The 18,661-nt window shown below is 36.9% G+C and overlaps 1 protein-coding gene across 1 annotated transcript in view; it reads right to left on the minus strand.

The window, feature by feature from the left end:
* mrpl13 (mitochondrial ribosomal protein L13) overlaps positions 1-18,661 on the minus strand; it is a 237,122-nt gene that overhangs the window by 12,139 nt on the left and 206,322 nt on the right. Inside the window, exons 2-7 of the mRNA XM_067449727.1 lie at positions 18,342-18,405; positions 17,649-17,772; positions 11,494-11,587; positions 11,176-11,236; positions 4,587-4,673; positions 4,064-4,185 (exon numbers count right to left, since the gene is read on the minus strand). Of these exons, the coding sequence (XP_067305828.1) occupies positions 4,064-4,185; positions 4,587-4,673; positions 11,176-11,236; positions 11,494-11,587; positions 17,649-17,772; positions 18,342-18,368 (515 nt within the window). The 5' untranslated portion in view covers positions 18,369-18,405. The remainder of the gene's footprint in view (positions 1-4,063; positions 4,186-4,586; positions 4,674-11,175; positions 11,237-11,493; positions 11,588-17,648; positions 17,773-18,341; positions 18,406-18,661) is intronic.

The following is an 18,661-nucleotide window of genomic DNA, read 5'->3' on the forward strand; positions in this document are numbered from 1 at the left end:
AACACCCCACTGCACACCTCAGGAAATATCAAATAATGTGCATAAATGAATAAAGTGACTGTTATTTAACAGGAAGGGTATGTGTACTTGAAAATGTTATCATCGCTCATTATTTGTCAGGTGAAAAGAAGTCGCTTGGAAGACTAATAGCACTTTGCCTTGCCTTAACAAGCAACATGCATTACATTTCCAGTGTACACCTTATGGCACAACAAACCGCCTTTGGAAGATCCAGTGTTTCCCATTGATTAACTAGACTGTGGTGTCCGCCATGGCACAACCGCATTTAAATGCAGCGATCCCCATAAAACATCCCTTTTTATATGACAGTAAATGCTCATATTTGGTTAGATATTCTTCAAAATGTAAGCCCATCTGTATAGCCTATTGTGTGATTTATGCATTTGTTCAGAAATAGCCTGTATTGGCAGATTGATCACATGATGTAGGCAGTATACAAGTTTTGTATCGTCTCATCTTTTTTCTCTCTAAGGTATTAACATGTTGGGTTGTGTGTCTATTATTCTTAAATGCATCAACTGAATGGCTGATGTTGGTTTGATTGCTTTTTACAGGAGAAAATCATTTTTGTCTCCCAGATTTAGTATATAATGTGGCAGTCTTTATGTCAAACGAGTCAGGTCTAAAAATAGGGTTGAGTCCACTTTAAAGGGATAGTTCACCAAAAAATGAAAATTCTGTCATCATTTACTCACCTATAGAACACAAATGATCTTCTTTTATGAAAGCAGATCTTTCTGTCCATCCATTGACAGCTACACAATTTACACTTAACCACTTAAAAAAAGTTCACAAAGAGATCGTAAATCTATCCATACGAATTGAGTTGAATTTTCTGAAGAGATGATCAGTTTATATAGGCTCTCATTCACATATTAGCATTGATCAGCGGACATTCTTGAGGAAGCTCAAACGTGCTGCGTAACACAAGAATGAACCTCATTGTTTCTCGCACGTCAAGAGAACGTGCTTGAGCTTCTGTTTACCACAAGAAACTCATCGAATCCGTGTATCGGAGAAAGCGGTAACAGCAGTACGAACTAATGCCGATATCTATGGACTTTTAAGGTAATCGGCTAACCTGGCTAGTTCTTTATATTGTTGTTGTTTTATTCGATTTAAATATTTAAATGTTAGTGGGAAGAAAAAAAAACTTTTAGATATCAATCTGCATGTATTCAGTAAGTAAAATTGTATTTATATAGCACTTTTAAAGCTACAATGCTCAAAGTGCTTTACACAATAATAACAATAAAACAATCAGCAAAAAATATAGTGAAGCAAAATATAATATAAGGTGTCAAAAACCCAAACTAAACAAGGACATCACTGAATACTTAAAGCGCGTCTATACAAGTACGTTTTCAGACGACATTTAAAAACAGAGACATATTAAGAGGTTTCAATATCAATCGGCGGCAGACTATTCCATAAATGTGGAGCTCTCACTGCAAATGCTCCATCTCCTTTTGTATAATATATAGTTTTTGGAACATCTAGCAGCTTGTTAAAAGATGACCTCGGACATCTCCCCGCTTCACAAGGCCTCAAGAGCTCAGTTAAATATATAGGAGCCAAACCGCCAAACCATTCAAAGCTTTATATGTCAACAATACAATCTTTAAATCAACCCTTGAATAAACAGGAAACCAACGTAAAGAAGCTAAAATGGGTGTAATATGATGAAATAAATGCACATTTGAAGGAGGCTCTGTATTTAATGAAGCACATACAAAAGACCTAAACCGGCAGTGGAGTGGCGCGTTCACAATAGCAGCTCGTGATTCTGTCCGCTGAAGAGCTGCTTTTTCTATGGCGAGTAACTTCAATGCCAGGCTTGTTCAGACGGTGACAGGTCAACGGCCTGAAGAAGAATGAATCAGCGGAATTGGCGTTCGGTGCTGCTTTATAAAGGCAACGCGCCAACTGCTATCCACACGCTTGAACGATATTACATTTTTGTCTCCCCCCCTGCTGATCTCCTGTGCCCAGAACCACTATTAATGACAGAATTCTCATTTTTGGGAGAACTAAGCCTTTCGGGTGCAAGTCAATGCACAGACGTTTTCTTTTTTCAGTTGGCACACTGATCATGGGTTGGAGCTCTGAACTCTCGAAGTGCACCAGATTGACCAATTTTACTTTAAAATGTACAAAAATTGTCTTCCAGGGAGGCGGGCGGGGGGTGCCATCTTAGAGGGACTGAGGTTCACCCCTCATAGTCTCACAAAATCCTACGGGAGACACTGAAATCACAGAGGAGTGTATCATCATTTGACTTTCAGCGTTCAGTGTTTTAACTCTAGAGTAACATCAAATCTTCAGAATATCAGTGTGTGTAAATCTCCTTGAGCTGAAGCTCAAAGCTCCTCACAGCAGTCCTCCACCGCACCACACCTTTAGTTAATTCTGACAGTCATCATCATTTTTTTTTTTTTTTACCTCCCACAGTGAGACTGCAGTTTTTGAATCTCAATATCATCTACAGGAGCTAAATAAAGCCATTTCATTTCATACCTTGAGATTCATCTGACCACACTATAATAACGACTATAATGAAATAATAAGTCTATGTCCTATTCTCTGGAAATAAAAGTTAATTAAAGGCTACAGAAGAGCAATGCCCTTTTCAGTCATACAATATCATTTGAAAAACAAATACACACCCTGCCTTAAAAAGGCAGGGATGCTGAGAATTGTGCTTCTTGCACAAACTTTTGTCTATCAAGTCCAGAAGTAATACAGCCAGAGGAAGATGTGCTGGGTCAATGAAATGCGCAGGACGGGAAACTTTATTGTCTATTGATGGGGGACAGTCTGCACAGATGTAAAGAGTTTATGAGGTGTTTAACAGCAGTGGTGACAATCTCAAGTGATATAAAACATCTCGGAGGATCTCATGTGTGCTGCCAAACAAGGCAGAGAAAGTATCCCAGGTGCCATGCATGTCAAACAAAGCACTTGACCTCTAAAATGAGTTTATTTTTTCCCTCATGTGCATGTGTAACCCAGGGGTACTGTAAAAGATGTTGCTTCGTTTAAAAATAATTGAATAAATGATACTCTAGCAGTCAATAGTTTGGAATAAATATGTTTTTGAAAGAAGTCTTATGTCTTTTATTAAAAATGGTAATATTGTGAAATATACAATTTAATATAACCGTTTTCGATTTGAAAATATTTTAAAATGTAATTTATTCTGTGATGGCTGAACTGAAATGTCATCATCATTTCATCGTCTTCAGTGTCACAGAGCCTTCAGAAATCATTGTAATATGTTGATTTGGTGCTCAAGAAACATTTATTATTATAAATTTATTAATGTCGAAAACAGTTGAGCTAATTAATTTGGGTGAAAACTGTGATGCTTTTTTCAGATTTCTTGATTTATTCAAAAAAGTTAAAAAGAACAATAGTTCATTTTATTTAAAATATCATTATAAATGTCTTCCCGGTTACTTCTGATTATTATAATGCATCTTTGATGAATAAAAGTATTAATATATTTAAAAAATATATATCATTGACCACAAACTTTTGAACAGATATAGATATTGATTAATGATATTCAGAATAATACTCGTGTCAGTAAAGAAATACTTTAACATTGTTGATTTGGGGTACAGACTAAAAAAAGGTTGGAAAACACCATTCTAAAATAAAAAAATGAATAATAATAACTGCCAGTCTATCATAAGACAAGTAGCTAAGAAATTAGTGTGCACAAGAAAGTTTCCAACTGTGACCTCACAAGCGTTGCGCGATTGGCTGGCCTCTGAGCCAGTGTCTCGGCTCTCATAAATCTGATTGGATGTCTGCAGTGTGGGGACCAGCACAGCAGCCATCCGGAAAAGTGCAGCTTCACACACGGATTATTAAACATCGGTTCTTTACGACCTCGCTGCCAGCCACCCTCTCACCCCATCAGGAGTACATCCACACAGGACGACGCCTCGTCTATGATCTAAATCTAACATAACTTTGATTCATGCTCTTCAGAAGCACCAAGGAAACAAAGAAAGAGACCGAAAAACAAACTCACGGGGTCCAAAGCATGGGGAAAGCGTCCCGCTCCTCCTGCGTGTACTCGCTGAGCTTGCGAGGAATCTCTCTGGGTTGAGGAAGCTCCTCTGTCAGGTTCTTCAGAATATCCTCAGGAAGGACCTAACATGAGAACACACACGCTGCTGTAACAAAAGATCACTGCAGAACTTCAATCAGAGACAGGGGTCTGACTGGATTCTGTCTAACCTTACACTAGGGTTCTGGAAGTCAATTACAGAAACAATGTACATTTACCGCTTTCTCTAATGTTAAAAAAAAAGAAGAAAAAAAAAGATTCCTTTAGATGTAATTGTGCTGTAGGGCATTACCATGTGTTTTTTCTTCTATTTATGCAGCTGTAGAAAACATGTTGTGCTGTATTATGTAGCTTCTTAATCAGATACATCCATCCTCCACTGAAACATTCATCAAACGCACTGACATGTTTCTCCTTCCCAAACATGTCAAGCTTTGGACAGTGCATCAATGAACATAAATCAGAGCATCAACTGAGAGCTTACATCATCTGGGAAGAGGTGAAGCCGTTGCATCATGGTCCTTCTGGTGAGGTTTTTGGGAAGCATCCCGTAAACAGCCAGTTTAATGATCTGTCGAAGAGGAAAAAAGGGCCAGAGATTTGGCCATGATTTTAGTCAATTTCTCTCTGAAGAATACATGTGGACATTCTGGCCTTTTCATTCTCTAAAAATTAGAATTAAAATTGAATAAAATCATACATATAAAAATATGCCATCTTATTCCAATTTAAAATAATTGGTTTTCAATTGATTATACTTTAAATGATCATTTATTTCTGTGAATGCAAAGCTGAATTTTCTGGATCATTCCTCCAGTCTTTAGTGTCACACAATCCTTCAAAAATCATTCTAATATGATGATTCATTTTCAAAGTTGGAAACAGTTCTGCTGCTTAATATTTTTTCATAACCTGTGATACTTTTTTTATAATACTTGGCTGAATAAAAAAAAGGAGCAACTGTTTTAAAAATAGAAATCTTTTGTAACAACAATATACACTTCTGGTCAGTAATTTGGGGTCCGTCCTTTATTTCTTACTTTTTTTAAAATATAAATCAATAATTTTATTCAGCAAGGATGTGTTAAATTGATAAAAAATTTATAGTAAAGGAGATTTATTTATTTTGAATAAATGCAGTTATTTTGATCCTTTTATTCATCAAATATATTAGGCAGCAGAACGGTTTCCAACAATCAGAATAAATCAGAATATTAGAATGATTTCTGAAGGATCATGAGACACTGAAGACTGGAGTAACCATCCTGAAAATTCAGCTTTGCATCACAGAAGTAAATTATAATTTAAAGTAAAATAAATTGAAAACCAATATTAAACAAAATATTCTGTATTTTTTATCAAATAAATGCAGGCTTGATGAGCAGAAGAAACTTCTTTCAAAAACATTACAAATAGTAATGTGTCCAAACTTATTTATATATATATATATATATATATTATATATATATATATATATATATATATATATATATATATATATATATATATATATATATATATATATATATATATATATATATATATATATATATATAAGTAAGTATACAGTATACAGTAAAGTATACAGAGTAATTCAAGTAGTAATTCAATTAAAAAACATTGGATAATGTTATTTGTAAAAAAGTAAATAGCTATACAGATGAAACCATTAAAGTTACACAAGTTGATCAGTCAAGACAGTGTGACTGTTTGTCTTTTTGTAGTTTTTATAACAAATAACTGCTGTCCCTTTAAGACCTGATGCACGCATGGATCCTGATTGGTCGGCTTATATGACGTAGGAGCTTGCTTACCGAACATTCAAAACAATGCTAAGTGCTGAATTAACCACGATCATTTTATGCGTGTACATATTGCATTATTGAAGAGCTCATAAAATGTTCAAAACATTCAAAATAGCAGCAGGATTACTCCGTTGTATGCAGAAAAGAGACGGCAGCTCTGTCGTGGGCAACACAGGTCCTTTGATGAGAAGAACCAGGTATGCTTTTTTTCTAGCATTTTCGAAAACCTGCTCGTCGGACCAAATATAGATGAGGCACTTCCTCGTTGCTCTATGTTTGTCAAATCATGTCAAATGTCAAATCAGCTGACTATGCGTCCCATCTTGTGAAATTACGTTTCGAAGAGACGTCTTTTTAGCGGTCTCGGTCCGCTTGTTTGGTGCGCATCAGGGTTCGGATGGCAGCGTTCACATATGTTCAAATGAACCGCACTAAACGAGCAATCGCACCAGGGTTCGTTTTAATCGAACCAAACATGACAAGTGTGAACACACCCTAAGGGTGCTTTCACACCTGCCTCATTTAGTTCGGTTGAATCTTACTAGAGTTCGTTTCCCTCTTTGGTGCGGTTCGTTTGGTCAGGTGTGAAAGCAGCAATCGCACTCGGGTGCGCTCCAAAAGCGGACCAAACAAGCGTACCGAGACCTCCTTGAAGAGGTGGTCTCAGTACGTTTTCAAACGAACTCTGGAGCGGTTCGTTTGTGGTGAGAACGTGATCCGACCTCGAACAGAATCAACTTGGAATAAAACAAGTTGCCGTAGTTAGCTGCGCTGATATTGTGTGCATGACATTATTACCTGATTGATCGTTGAAAATATTTTCGGGAAGATAAGCATGTCAGTTAAGAATAATTAATGCACGTCTCCACTTAAAGTGACGGGTGATGCGCGCTCGCCGTTTGCAGTGCATTAGAATGTTGTTTTCACGTCGCATTCGCGCTTCATTATAAAAAGGTATTGTTTGCATAATGTGGTAAATACACACAGTGTAGTAGATTATGGCCAGGACAAAACTAGCCCGCGCAGTCGTCTCTCCATAGTGTTATTATAGTTTGCTGGCTTTGCTGTTGCCATCAAAGGGTGTACATGATCTGCAACCACGGTTAGGTAGGTGGTACATGTCAAAGTAACATCCACATGGATGGAAGGACCCAATGTTTCCCAGCAGAACATTGCCCAAAGCATCACACTGCCTCTGCTGGCTTGCCTTCTTAGTGCATCCAGTCTGAGCTACAGTAGCTTGTCTGTTTGATCGGACCAAACGCGCCAGCCTTCGCTCCGCACGTGCATCATTGAGCCTTGGCCGCCCATGATCCTGGTGCCGGTTTACCACTGTTGCTTGCGTTGGACAATTTTTGATAGATACTGACCACTGCAGACCAGGAACTCCCCACAAGAGCTGCAGTTTTGGAGACGCTCTGACCCATTCGTCAAGGTATCACAATTTTGCCCTTGTCAAACTCGCTTAAATCCTTACGCTTGCCCATTTTTCCTGCTTCTAACATTTTTTTCTTCCCTTTTTTATGTTACAGCCATATGCTAAAATGCATTAAATAACTTTTTTTATTTTTACACCAATCAACACTTCATACACTGTAATGGGAGGGCAAAAAAGAACACAAATCTATTTTTGCTTTTTGTGTGAAGAAAAAAAAAGTACTTTATAGCAGGTTAGCATAAGGTTATAGCATAACAAAATGAGAAATAAATGAAGGGGTACGATTCTGTTTGTGAGATGTTATTTTTACACAACCAAAAAGTAAAAGCCAGTCATGCCTTTCAAACTTGAAATTTAAATATTAAGCAAATCCAGTCACTCCACTAGTTAAAAAAATAAAAAAATATCAGTCCTACCTACCTTGCTACCATGTACACCAAATGAATGTAAAAAGAGCGGCCATTTTTCATCTGTCCCCCAACTATCCACAAACCCAACCCCATCATTCTTTCATCAAGACATTAATCAGGGATTTTTTTTCTCTCTTTAGACTGGTAGATGTTTGATGGATGAAAGCTGTCTGAGGGAGTAATCGCTCTCCACAACTCCGTCACCTTCCTCTGATCATTATCCACAATTATCCCTGATACATTCCCCCCTCGACTGGAATAACTCAGCCCAAGTTGAGCATTCATCTTGTTAATGACAGAGAATAAGCAGTGCGCTGGAGAGGGTGGAGGGCGGCAGCGGGTTGAATTTGAGTTTCCTTTCTCTGGGCCACGGTGCAGCAACAACACTCAAGTACTCTTCTTTAGGTGTGTTGTCGGTTGCGGCCCACAGAAGGAAACCCATGACGGGTCAACAGCTTGTGAACCTGGAGTACGGATGGGCTATGACACAGCAGAATGTAACAGTCAAGGTTACTTTAAGGAGATGGGATATGCACTCTACATCACAATAAAGTTGAACAAAAAAGAATGCCGTCCAATTTAAGAAATGTATTGGCAACTAACTAATAAGCACAGATGCATTTCCCCACTACAGTGGTGAAAATACTTTAATGTTATTTTCAGTATTTTCCTTCCTCAATATAGTAGAGAATTATAAAAATACAAGCTAGACTCAAACTTTTATCATCTACACTCACCTAAAGGATTATTAGGAACACCATACTAATATTGTGTTTGACCCCCTTTCGCCTACAGAACTGCCTTTATTCTACATGGCATTGATTCAACAAGGTGCTGAAAGCATTCTTTAGGAATGTTGGCCCATATTGATAGGATAGCATCTTGCAGTTGATGGAGATTTGTGGGATGCACATCCAGGGTACGAAGCTCCCGTTCCACCACATCCCAAAGATGCTCTATTGGGTTGAGATCTGGTGACTGTGGGGGCCATTTTAGTACAGTGAACTCATTGTCATTTTCAAGAAACCAATTTGAAATTATTCGAGCCTTGTGACATGGTGCAAGAAAACATCCCCCACACCATTACACCACCACCACCAGCCTGCACAGTGGTACCAAGGAATGATGGATCCATGTTCTCATTCTGTTTACGCCAAATTCTGACTCTACCATCTGAATGTCTCAACATAATTTGAGACCCATCGGACCAGGCAACATTTTTCCAGTCTTCAACTGTCCAATTTTGGTGAGCTTGTGTAAATTGTAGCCTCTTTTTCCTATTTATAGTGGAGATGAGTGGTACCCGGTGGGGTCTTCTGCTGTTGTAGCCCATCCGCCTCAAGGTTGTGCGTGTTGTAGCTTCACAAATGCTTTGCTGCATACCTCGGTTGTAACGAGTGGTTATTTCAGTCAAAGTTGCTCTTCTATCAGCTTGAATCATGAATCGGCCCATTCTCCTCTGACCTCTAGCAGCAACAAGGCATTTTCGTTCGAAGGACTGACGCATACTGGATGGTTTTCCCTTTTCACACCCTTCTTTGTAAACCCTAGAAATGGTTGTGCGTGAAAATCCCAGTAACTGAGCAGATTGTGAAATACTCAGACCGGCCCGTCTGGCACCAACAACAACGCCACGCTGAAAATTGTTTAAATCACCTTTCTTTCCGATTCTGACATTCAGTTTGGAGTTCAGGAGATTGTCTTCACCAGGACCACACTCCTAAATGCACTGAAGCAACTGCCATGTGATTGGTTGATTAGATAATTGCATTAATGAGAAATTTAACAGATGGAATGAAATGGATAGTTCACCCAAATATGAAAATTAGATTTATCTGCTTACCCCCAGGGCATCCAAGATGTGGGTGTGTGTTTCTTCAGTAGAACACAATGAAGATTTTTAACTCCAACCGTTGCTCGTATAATGCATGTCAATGGTGTGTATTTCTATGAAAGCCACTACGAGAGTAAAAAACACAATCCGAATCCATAGTAAACCCTGTGGCTCGAGACGACACATTGATGTCTTAAGACACAAAACGATCGGTTTCTGCAAGATTTTTACTTCATATCAGACAAATCTCATCTAGTATTCTCAATGCCATTCCTTTTGTCAAGTAAGGTTAAAAACCTGGCCCAAATATATATATACACTGTAAAAAAAAAAAGGTGTTGGTGTTTATTGGTTTAACTTAAAAAGGCAAGTAACCTGGTTGCCTTAAAATTTTGAGTTTATTTAAATTAAAAATTTGAGTTGATACAATGAAGGAAATTTGTTTAATAAATAGAAACTCAAAATATTATTGTATCTAACCAAATAAATTTTTTGATAAATCATGAAAATAGCACTATTTGGCATGGCTTTGGGAATACTAGATGAGATTTGTATTATACGAGGTAAAAAAATACCATGAATACGGTTCGGTTTCTCGCAGAAACCGATCATTTTGTGTTTTAAGACATCAATGTATCGTCACGAGCCACAGGGTTTAATATGGATTCATATGCGTGTGTGTTTTTTACTCTCATAGAAAACTTCCCATTGACATGCATTATACGGCAATGGTTGGAGTTAAAATCTTCATTGTGTTCTACTAAAGAAACAAACACACCTACATCTTTGATGCTCTGGGGGTAAGCAGATAAACATAAAATTTTAATTTTTGGGTGAACTATTCCTTTAAATAGTATTTTCTTGTAAAAAAAAAAAAAAAGTACACAAATAATAATTAATAAATAATTGTATTTATGTTTTTACAGTGTACAGAGCACTTCAGCTTCATCGAGTGCCATGCTCACTCAAGGCAAGAATATAACGAGAAGATTTAAAGGTGCCTAAGATTTTGTTATTCTCCAAAAACAGGAGGGTGTGATTCACAGCACAAGCTGAGAGAAAGGCTGTTTTTCAATCCAGGCGCGTCAGGTGACACTTGTAGAGGTGTATATTAGAAGCATACAAGCCAGGAAAGACTGCTGTTTTAATAACGTCGAGGTGTTTGAGCCTCGAAAGAGCACTTTAAAATCTCTTAGATGCTGAGAGAGAAAACTATTTCTTAGTTGGGTTAAGGAAAGACTGGGAAAATAGTAGGAGAGATAAGCACTGAAAGAAGGATGGAGAACTGCATTTATTATTCAAATGTGTGTCGAGCTGATTGTGAGAGAATATTTTGCTTTGCAACTGCCACTATCTGAAATTATTCAAAAAACATTTGGGCATCATTTACATAAATTAATAAATGAAGTCGATTTTCACCTCCCGCCAAGGTGCAAGCAATTTGAATCAAATTATGAACAAGTTTGAACCAGTGGCAGTTTCGTGAGTGACATGGGGATGTTGTTATTATAGAATCACTGCAAAATTGAATTTGTCACAGATAAATGTCCAGTTCAAAACAGCCACATTATGAGAAGGCTACTCACAGCTGTCGGGTCTTTTTTGTGCATTTGGGCTGCGGTGAGCTGTTTGAATGATCCAGGGTAACTGTGGGATGAAAAAGTAGATCTTTAGTTTTTCAAATCAGGCCTATAAGTCACAGTCTAAAGATTTTGGAAAGCAGCATATTGTTTCTATTACATGCACCATGCATACAGTAAATCATGTGGTTGTAGTGGTTCCGATCTCAAATTTCCTTTTTTTTGTGTCATTGTCAGCACAAAAAGAAAAAACAGCCGAGAGCAGGGCAAAAATGAAAGATTTTTTTTTTTTTTTTTTTAAAGCATAGGGAGAGCTCTGTTTACCCAGTGTGAGACGAATACACTTTCTGTTCCCATTTATTTCCAGAGAAGGCGATGTGTTTGGTGTTCATGACCACCACATGATCTCCAATATCACCTGGGAACAAGACATATGTATGTGATAAAGCCACACATTTATGGAAGCATATGTGTAGCAATATTCAATTTGCAAGGAAATATAAATGGAAATGCAATATGTAAAATGACAATGCATTTCATTATTTAAATGTATGTTTTCCATACCATGTGTGCAACATGAATTGGAGCAGAATGATTAATATAATTTACATTTGCTATTTCCTACATTAGATTTAACATTTAATTGAAACATATTTTAATGCTTTATAAGTTGCAAAAATTGTGGCAAAATTAGCATTTAAATGTTATTTTTCTTCATTGCATTTACACTCCCAGTTAAGATACTTGCGATTGCATTTTCATTATATGTCCCGCAATGAATGTACCAAAATTCAATCAGAGCCGATCAAGTCTCCACCCCCACCCTGTCAATCACCGCTTCAAGGCGGGGCCAGGTGTTGAGAAAACATGGCAGTAGAGCTATTCGTATATATAATCACACACACAGCCATGGTCAGAGTTATTGGTAGCCCTGGTAAATAAGTTCAAAGATGGCTGTGAAAATAAATCTGAATTGTTTATCCTTTTGATTTTTTATTCAAAAAATTCACAAAAATCTAACCTTTTATTGAAGTAAAATAATTAAATGTGGTGGTAATAAAATCACATTATAAAATTAATGTTTTCTCCAAAACACGTTTGGCAAAATGATTGACATCCCTAGAAATTAGTAAACTAGTAAAATACCTTAAGTTTATATCCCATTAAATCCACAGGAGTATAAATATGAGGAAACACAAAGGCAAAATTCCCTTAATCATCCGTTACAATGAGTAAAACCACAGAATATAGTTCTAATGTGCAGTAAAAGATTGTTGATTTTTATTTCACAAAATAAAAATAAAAATGGCTGTAAGAAAACAGCTAAAGCATTGAAAATACCCATTTCTACCATCAGGGCAATAATTAAGTTATTAAGTAGTAAGTTCCATTGAACTAAAGATGTTACAAATCTGCCTTGAAGAAGATGTGTGTCTATATCGTCCTAATGTACGGCAAGGAAGAGAGTTTAAGTGGACAAAGACTCCAAGGATCAGACACTTGTCTGACTGGAACTTCTAAAAGGACCTGGTTCTGTGGTAAGATGAAACTATAAGAAGAGCTTTTTGGCAGCAAACCCACCAGATTGGTTTGTTGCAAACAGGGATAAAAAGTAGCCCATGCCCATGGTTAAATATACAACTGAATCTTTAATATTGTTCGCCTACTTTTTTCCTACAGGTCCTAGACATCTTGTTCTGATACATAGCATCATGGATTCTAGCAAATACCAATAAAATAAAAATAGAACTCATATAATGGGCCTTGATTGGATCTTCCATCAGGACAATGATCCAAAATGAACATCAAAATCAACACACAAATGTGTCACTGAGCACAAAATGAAGCATCTGTCACGGCCGTTCCAGTCCCATGACCATAACCCTCTGTAAAATGAGGGGGCTGTACTGAAAAGGAGAGGCAAAAAAACATGGAGCTGGGAACCTGAAGAATCTGGACAGATTCTGAGAGATCTTTAACATGACAATGAGTTCACCAAACTCAAATGGCCTCCACAGTCAACAGATCTCAATCCAATAGAGCAGGTTCGAGATGTGCTGGAAATGAGGAGTAACGGTGTGATATAATATAATGTCAATATAGACCAAAATCCTTAAGGAATGTTTCCAGCACCTAGTTACATATATGCCACAAAGAGTCCCACCCACTACTAGTAAGGTGCACAATAAGGTGTGGTATACACACACACACGCACACATGCATGCACGCACGCACGCACACATCAGGCTTAACATTATTGACCACCTTTCTAATATTGTGTTGATCCCCCTTTTGCTGCCAAAACAGCCCTCACCCATCGGCATGGACTCTACTAGACCCCTGAAAGTGTGCTGTGGTATCTGTCACAGAGATGTTAGCAGCAGATCCTTTAAGTCCTATCAGTTGCAAGGTGGGGCCTCCGTGTATTAGGCTTGTTGGTCAGCACATCCCACAGATGCTCAATTGAATTAAGATCTGGGGAATTTGGAGGCCACGTCAACACCTCAAACTCGTTGTTGTGCTCCTCAACCAGGTCACCTTCTTCCATTGGTCCGTGGTCTAGTTCTGATGCTCACGTGCCCTCTGCCTCTTTCGGCGATGGACAGGGGTCAGCATGGGCACCCAGATCGGTCTGCGGCCATACGCAACACACTACGATACACTATGTATCCTGAAACACTTTTTTAAAAATTTTTATCAGACCCAGCGTTAACTTCTTGAGTCATTTGAGCTACAATAGCCTGCCTGTTTGATCAGACCACACGCACCAGCCATCACTCCCCATGTAAATCAATGAGCCATGGCTGCCCATGACCCTGTCGCCAGTTCACCACTGTTCTTTCCTTGGACCACTATTGATAGATACTGACCACTGCAGACAGGGAACACCCCACAAGAGCTGCAGTTTTGGAGATGCTCTGACCCAGTCGTCTAACCATCTTGTCAAGCTCACTAAAATCCTTACACATGCTCATTTTTCCTGCTTCGAACAAACCAACTTTGAGGACAAAAATGTTCACTTGCTGCCCACCCACTTAACAGGTGCCGTGATAAAGAGATAATTGGTATTATTCACTTTACTTTATCTGTATGTCTGTGTCTGTGGTTCTTTGTCTGTGTCTGTGTGTGTGTGTGTGTGTGTGTGTGTGTGTGTGTGTGTGTGTGTGTGTGTGTGTGTGTGTGTGTGTGTGTGTGTAGATATATAAATAAATAAAAGAGTAGGCTCAATTGCAGACTGGCATTAAATATTGTAACATCCATGTTTTTCAAATACAGGGTATATACAGCAACCCTTAAGTTAAATTTACTACTTTTTAATACCTTTTTTACTACCTTCAGAATATTTTTTAAAACCATCACGACACTGAATTGCAAGTGTTAATCAGCGACCTTTCTATTATTATTTACACAGATTTTGACATATATAACATACAAAAAAGAATATTTAGAATCGACACCAGGAGGAAATCTGTTATAAGTTATCATTCGGACACAGTAAAATAGATCTCAATATTCACAAAGGTTGGTTAAGGAGAAGCATTACTGCATACACATTTGATTTCAATTAATAATTGCTAATTCAGCAATTCAATTATTTAATGTTTTTTTTCCAACAACAAAACCTGAGCCAAATATTACATTTCTATACATGTGACAAGTTGTTGAATTTAACAAAATACTAAAAACTAGTGCTGTCAATCAAAACTTTAACTAGATTAATCACACATTTTTTTCTGATTAATCGCAATAAAAAAAGTTTTTGTACGTTTTTAATACATTTTTTAATATAATAATTTCACAGTTAATCAAATTAATGTAGAAACAACATAAAGACAGTATATTTTAAATACTTGTTTAAATGGCATCTTTTTATGAATGAAGGCCAGTATTACTAATATTAATACAGCTACTGATGTTTTTTTTTTTACATTCATTATTAGGCTTCAAAAATATAACAGTTTTTAATTGAAGTAAACTTAAAACAATGCTAACATAAACCCATAATAAATGTCATGTTTACTCCTGCCCTTCTTCACTTTAACAGTTAGGAAATATACAGAAATTTAATACAGTTATCAAAGTTATAATAATAATAATAATAATAATAATAATAGATTTTATTTATAATGCACTTTTCATTCCGAAGAATCTCAAAGTGCAAAAACTAAGTCTAACTAAAGTCTGCACTGCATAAACTATAAATTAAATAGTTAATCCTTATTAAAGCTACAAAAGTTTAAGATTGCTCTTATGAGGACCGTCGTTGAAGATATGCCTTGAAGCAAGTCTAAAATAAAACATAAGCCAGCCACTTCTGTTGAGCGCGCAGTGTTCTGAGATGATGCCGAACGACCACTGAATATGACGTCAGCATCAAACATACGCTGAGACGGAGACGAAAGATCTTTGATTATGTGCCCAGATAGGCTAAAGCCCATATTTAAACGAACTAACGCGAACGCAGATAGAATTTCAATCAGAATAGGACACCTGATAGTCTGAAAAAATAATACCTAATTTGGAAAAAAATAATACCTATGAGACCACATTTAATGGCCTTAAATTTGACAATTTTGATGTATCACTTTTTAATACTTTTTAAAACCCCGCGGACACCCTGAAATAAGTTGAAAAACAGGGGCTACATAAATCCAATGGAACAGCGAATTGTTATTTATGTACACACAGGTGTAACTGAGCAACTGAAAAAATTCTGGCTAAACAAAAAAAACCCTATTCCTTTAAACCCTGTAAATGAAAACACAGCCCCTCCTTCCTCCGGCTTGACTGCCTGGCAGAATAACTGCACAGCCTGGAATTTCATCTCTTGGTCTGCTATGCTCATTCATCTATCGGAGAGTGAGAGTTTCATTAAAAACTCCCAGCATGTCTCAGGAAGGAAGCACCATCAGCAGGGTCAGAGCGGAGGAGGGTGTTCTCGTCTGTGAGGAAGCTGCAGGCACATATAGCGTGCAGCTCCAGACTAATGTATCAATTCCAGAGTCAGTCGGAGTCAGAAGTCAAGACACCTTACATCTTTCTGGAATTAGCTGCCACACTAGCAGCTTTTCACATTCAGATCAAGAGAAGAACAGTAATTCCTATCATAAATTTATGAGAATAAATCTTGATCACAGCTGTCAGCTTCAGAGTATAATTTTGCAAAGTTTCTTTTTACAATTTAAAATTCGATTAAAGACTCTGCCTTTCATGTTAGATATAATACGTTACATAAATTAGACGCCTCAACGCCTGTGAATAGACAACTCCAACTCCTCGGAGGACAATGGTGCAAACTCTGAATCAACATGCACCAATGCTAAACTGTTCTATATATTCTAATAACTTGTTAACAACATGCATTCTTTACCTCAATGAGCTCATTGTTTCTACCTTAAATTAATACAGTGTTAGCTAACTGCATGACTTGAATACATTTCTGAAATACATAACTGGAACACAGTCATCTCTGATAACAGATCACTCTAAATTGTACTGTAGATGCATGCATTGTGAAAAGCACTATACAAATAAATGAGAATTATATCATAATGATTATTGTAGTTAGCCTGAGCATGTAAAAACTAAAATTCTTAAAATAAAAAATATAAATCTGCACTATCCTATTTAGATTATACAGAAAGAGCACTGTTTATACACATGAAGATATAATGTTAACTAAAATAAAAATAGATAGATAAATACATTAGACTCCAATGTTATTATAGCTAACATTTTTTTAAAATGAAATAAACATGAACTAAATAAAAATATAAACAAATATTTCAGCAGCTTGCCACAGCAACATTTCCCATTTTCATTTATTTTCAACTTGATGTACTAAAATAACAAAATAATAATAATAGTAATAATAATAAAAATTAGAAAATCAAAAAAAAATTACTAGTGCTTTAACTAAAATTAAAATTTTAGTACATCAAATTTAACTCAGTACTTCAAATTTAACTCATAGTAAAAATAACTATAATAGTATCTCAATTAATCTAAATAGTTTAGGGCCCAATTTTTTTATTATTAACTAGTGGTTTATTGGTGTGCATATTACTAGGATATTGGCTGTTTATTAGTCCTTATAAAGCACATATTAATGCTTTATTCTGCACGGACATATTCAACATCCCCTAACCCTACCCAATACCCATACTTAACTATCTTACTATCTATTAACAAACAGTAATTTGGAGTTTATTGAGGCAAAGGTCATAGTTAAAAGTGAGAACTGGACCCTAAACTAAAGTGTGATCGATAACACTGCTGGGCTCTGCCTCCACATGTTTTGTTGCATAGAGCAGCACTGCCACTATTTAAAACGTGATCGTTTACTTCCATCTTGTGGCCATTGGGTTACTACACATTCTCAGATGTCAATGAATCAGCCCTATTCTACCCACATGGTTCTACCTGAGGTGGGAAGTAAAGAGAGACATTGATTTCTTTTAGTAGTCACATTTACTCACTTAGTGGATGGTAAATGGGTTTATGCTTCCCTTGAAGCCGCACTGAGCACATAGAGGCGATCTTTCCTGGAGGCTGCATTCTAGCGTCTATTAGGAACCAGGATCTCGCAAAGGTCGCCCATTGCTTATGGAAAAAAGAGAAAATCTTTTATACAATGCAAGCTGCCTTTTTCGTTGACTGGACATAATAATAACAGTACAATCGAAATAGGATTATCATTAATGACATCGTCCGTGGACATTATGCAGAATGACAGATCAGTCAGTCCCCGTTCACTTCCATTCCATGGAAAAGAAGATGAACATAATATAATATTTTGCTTTGTGATCCACGGAATAGACATAAATCACACGAATGTGAAACAATATTAAGGCGAAAAAAATGCTTTTCCAATTTGAGGAAAACCGTTAACCTGTCAGCGAATGCTCTAGCACACATTTATCACACTTATCTACCATCACTAATTTCCAAGAAGTCGGTACAGACGCTACACAACATATATCTAATTTATGAAGCTATAGATCCAGGCTCATAAATGCAGACATTATCCAAATGTCTTATAGGTTAACGTTACTTCTCTGACCATAAAGCTTGTTAGCGCAAAATCTCAATAGAAAAAGATCACGCTTTCCATTCAAGAAGCATTTATAAATGACAGCGGACCAGTATGACAGAAATCAATAATACCTTACCTGGGCTGATCTCGAAAAACTAGACATTTTACATAAGCATTTGAAAAATTTGACCTCAATGTGGCAATGTGGTTGTAGTAGTACAGCAGCAATTTACGTCCCCCGCGAACAACAGGGTAAATATGTCGTTCCTTTTCTATAGCCGTAAGTTACATTTATGCTCTCGGGTGAAATATTCCATTTTGCTTATTTAATTTTAAATAAAAAGAGATATATAATTATATAATGTATAATATAATTCGCCCTCATCATCACGTATTGTTATTTATAAGCGTGTTTTAATTTGTTCCTATCGGCTGTATTTTTTGGTAGCACGCGCG

This window comes from Pseudorasbora parva, chromosome 7 (assembly GCF_024679245.1).
Source record: "Pseudorasbora parva isolate DD20220531a chromosome 7, ASM2467924v1, whole genome shotgun sequence".
NCBI lineage: Eukaryota > Metazoa > Chordata > Actinopteri > Cypriniformes > Gobionidae > Pseudorasbora > Pseudorasbora parva.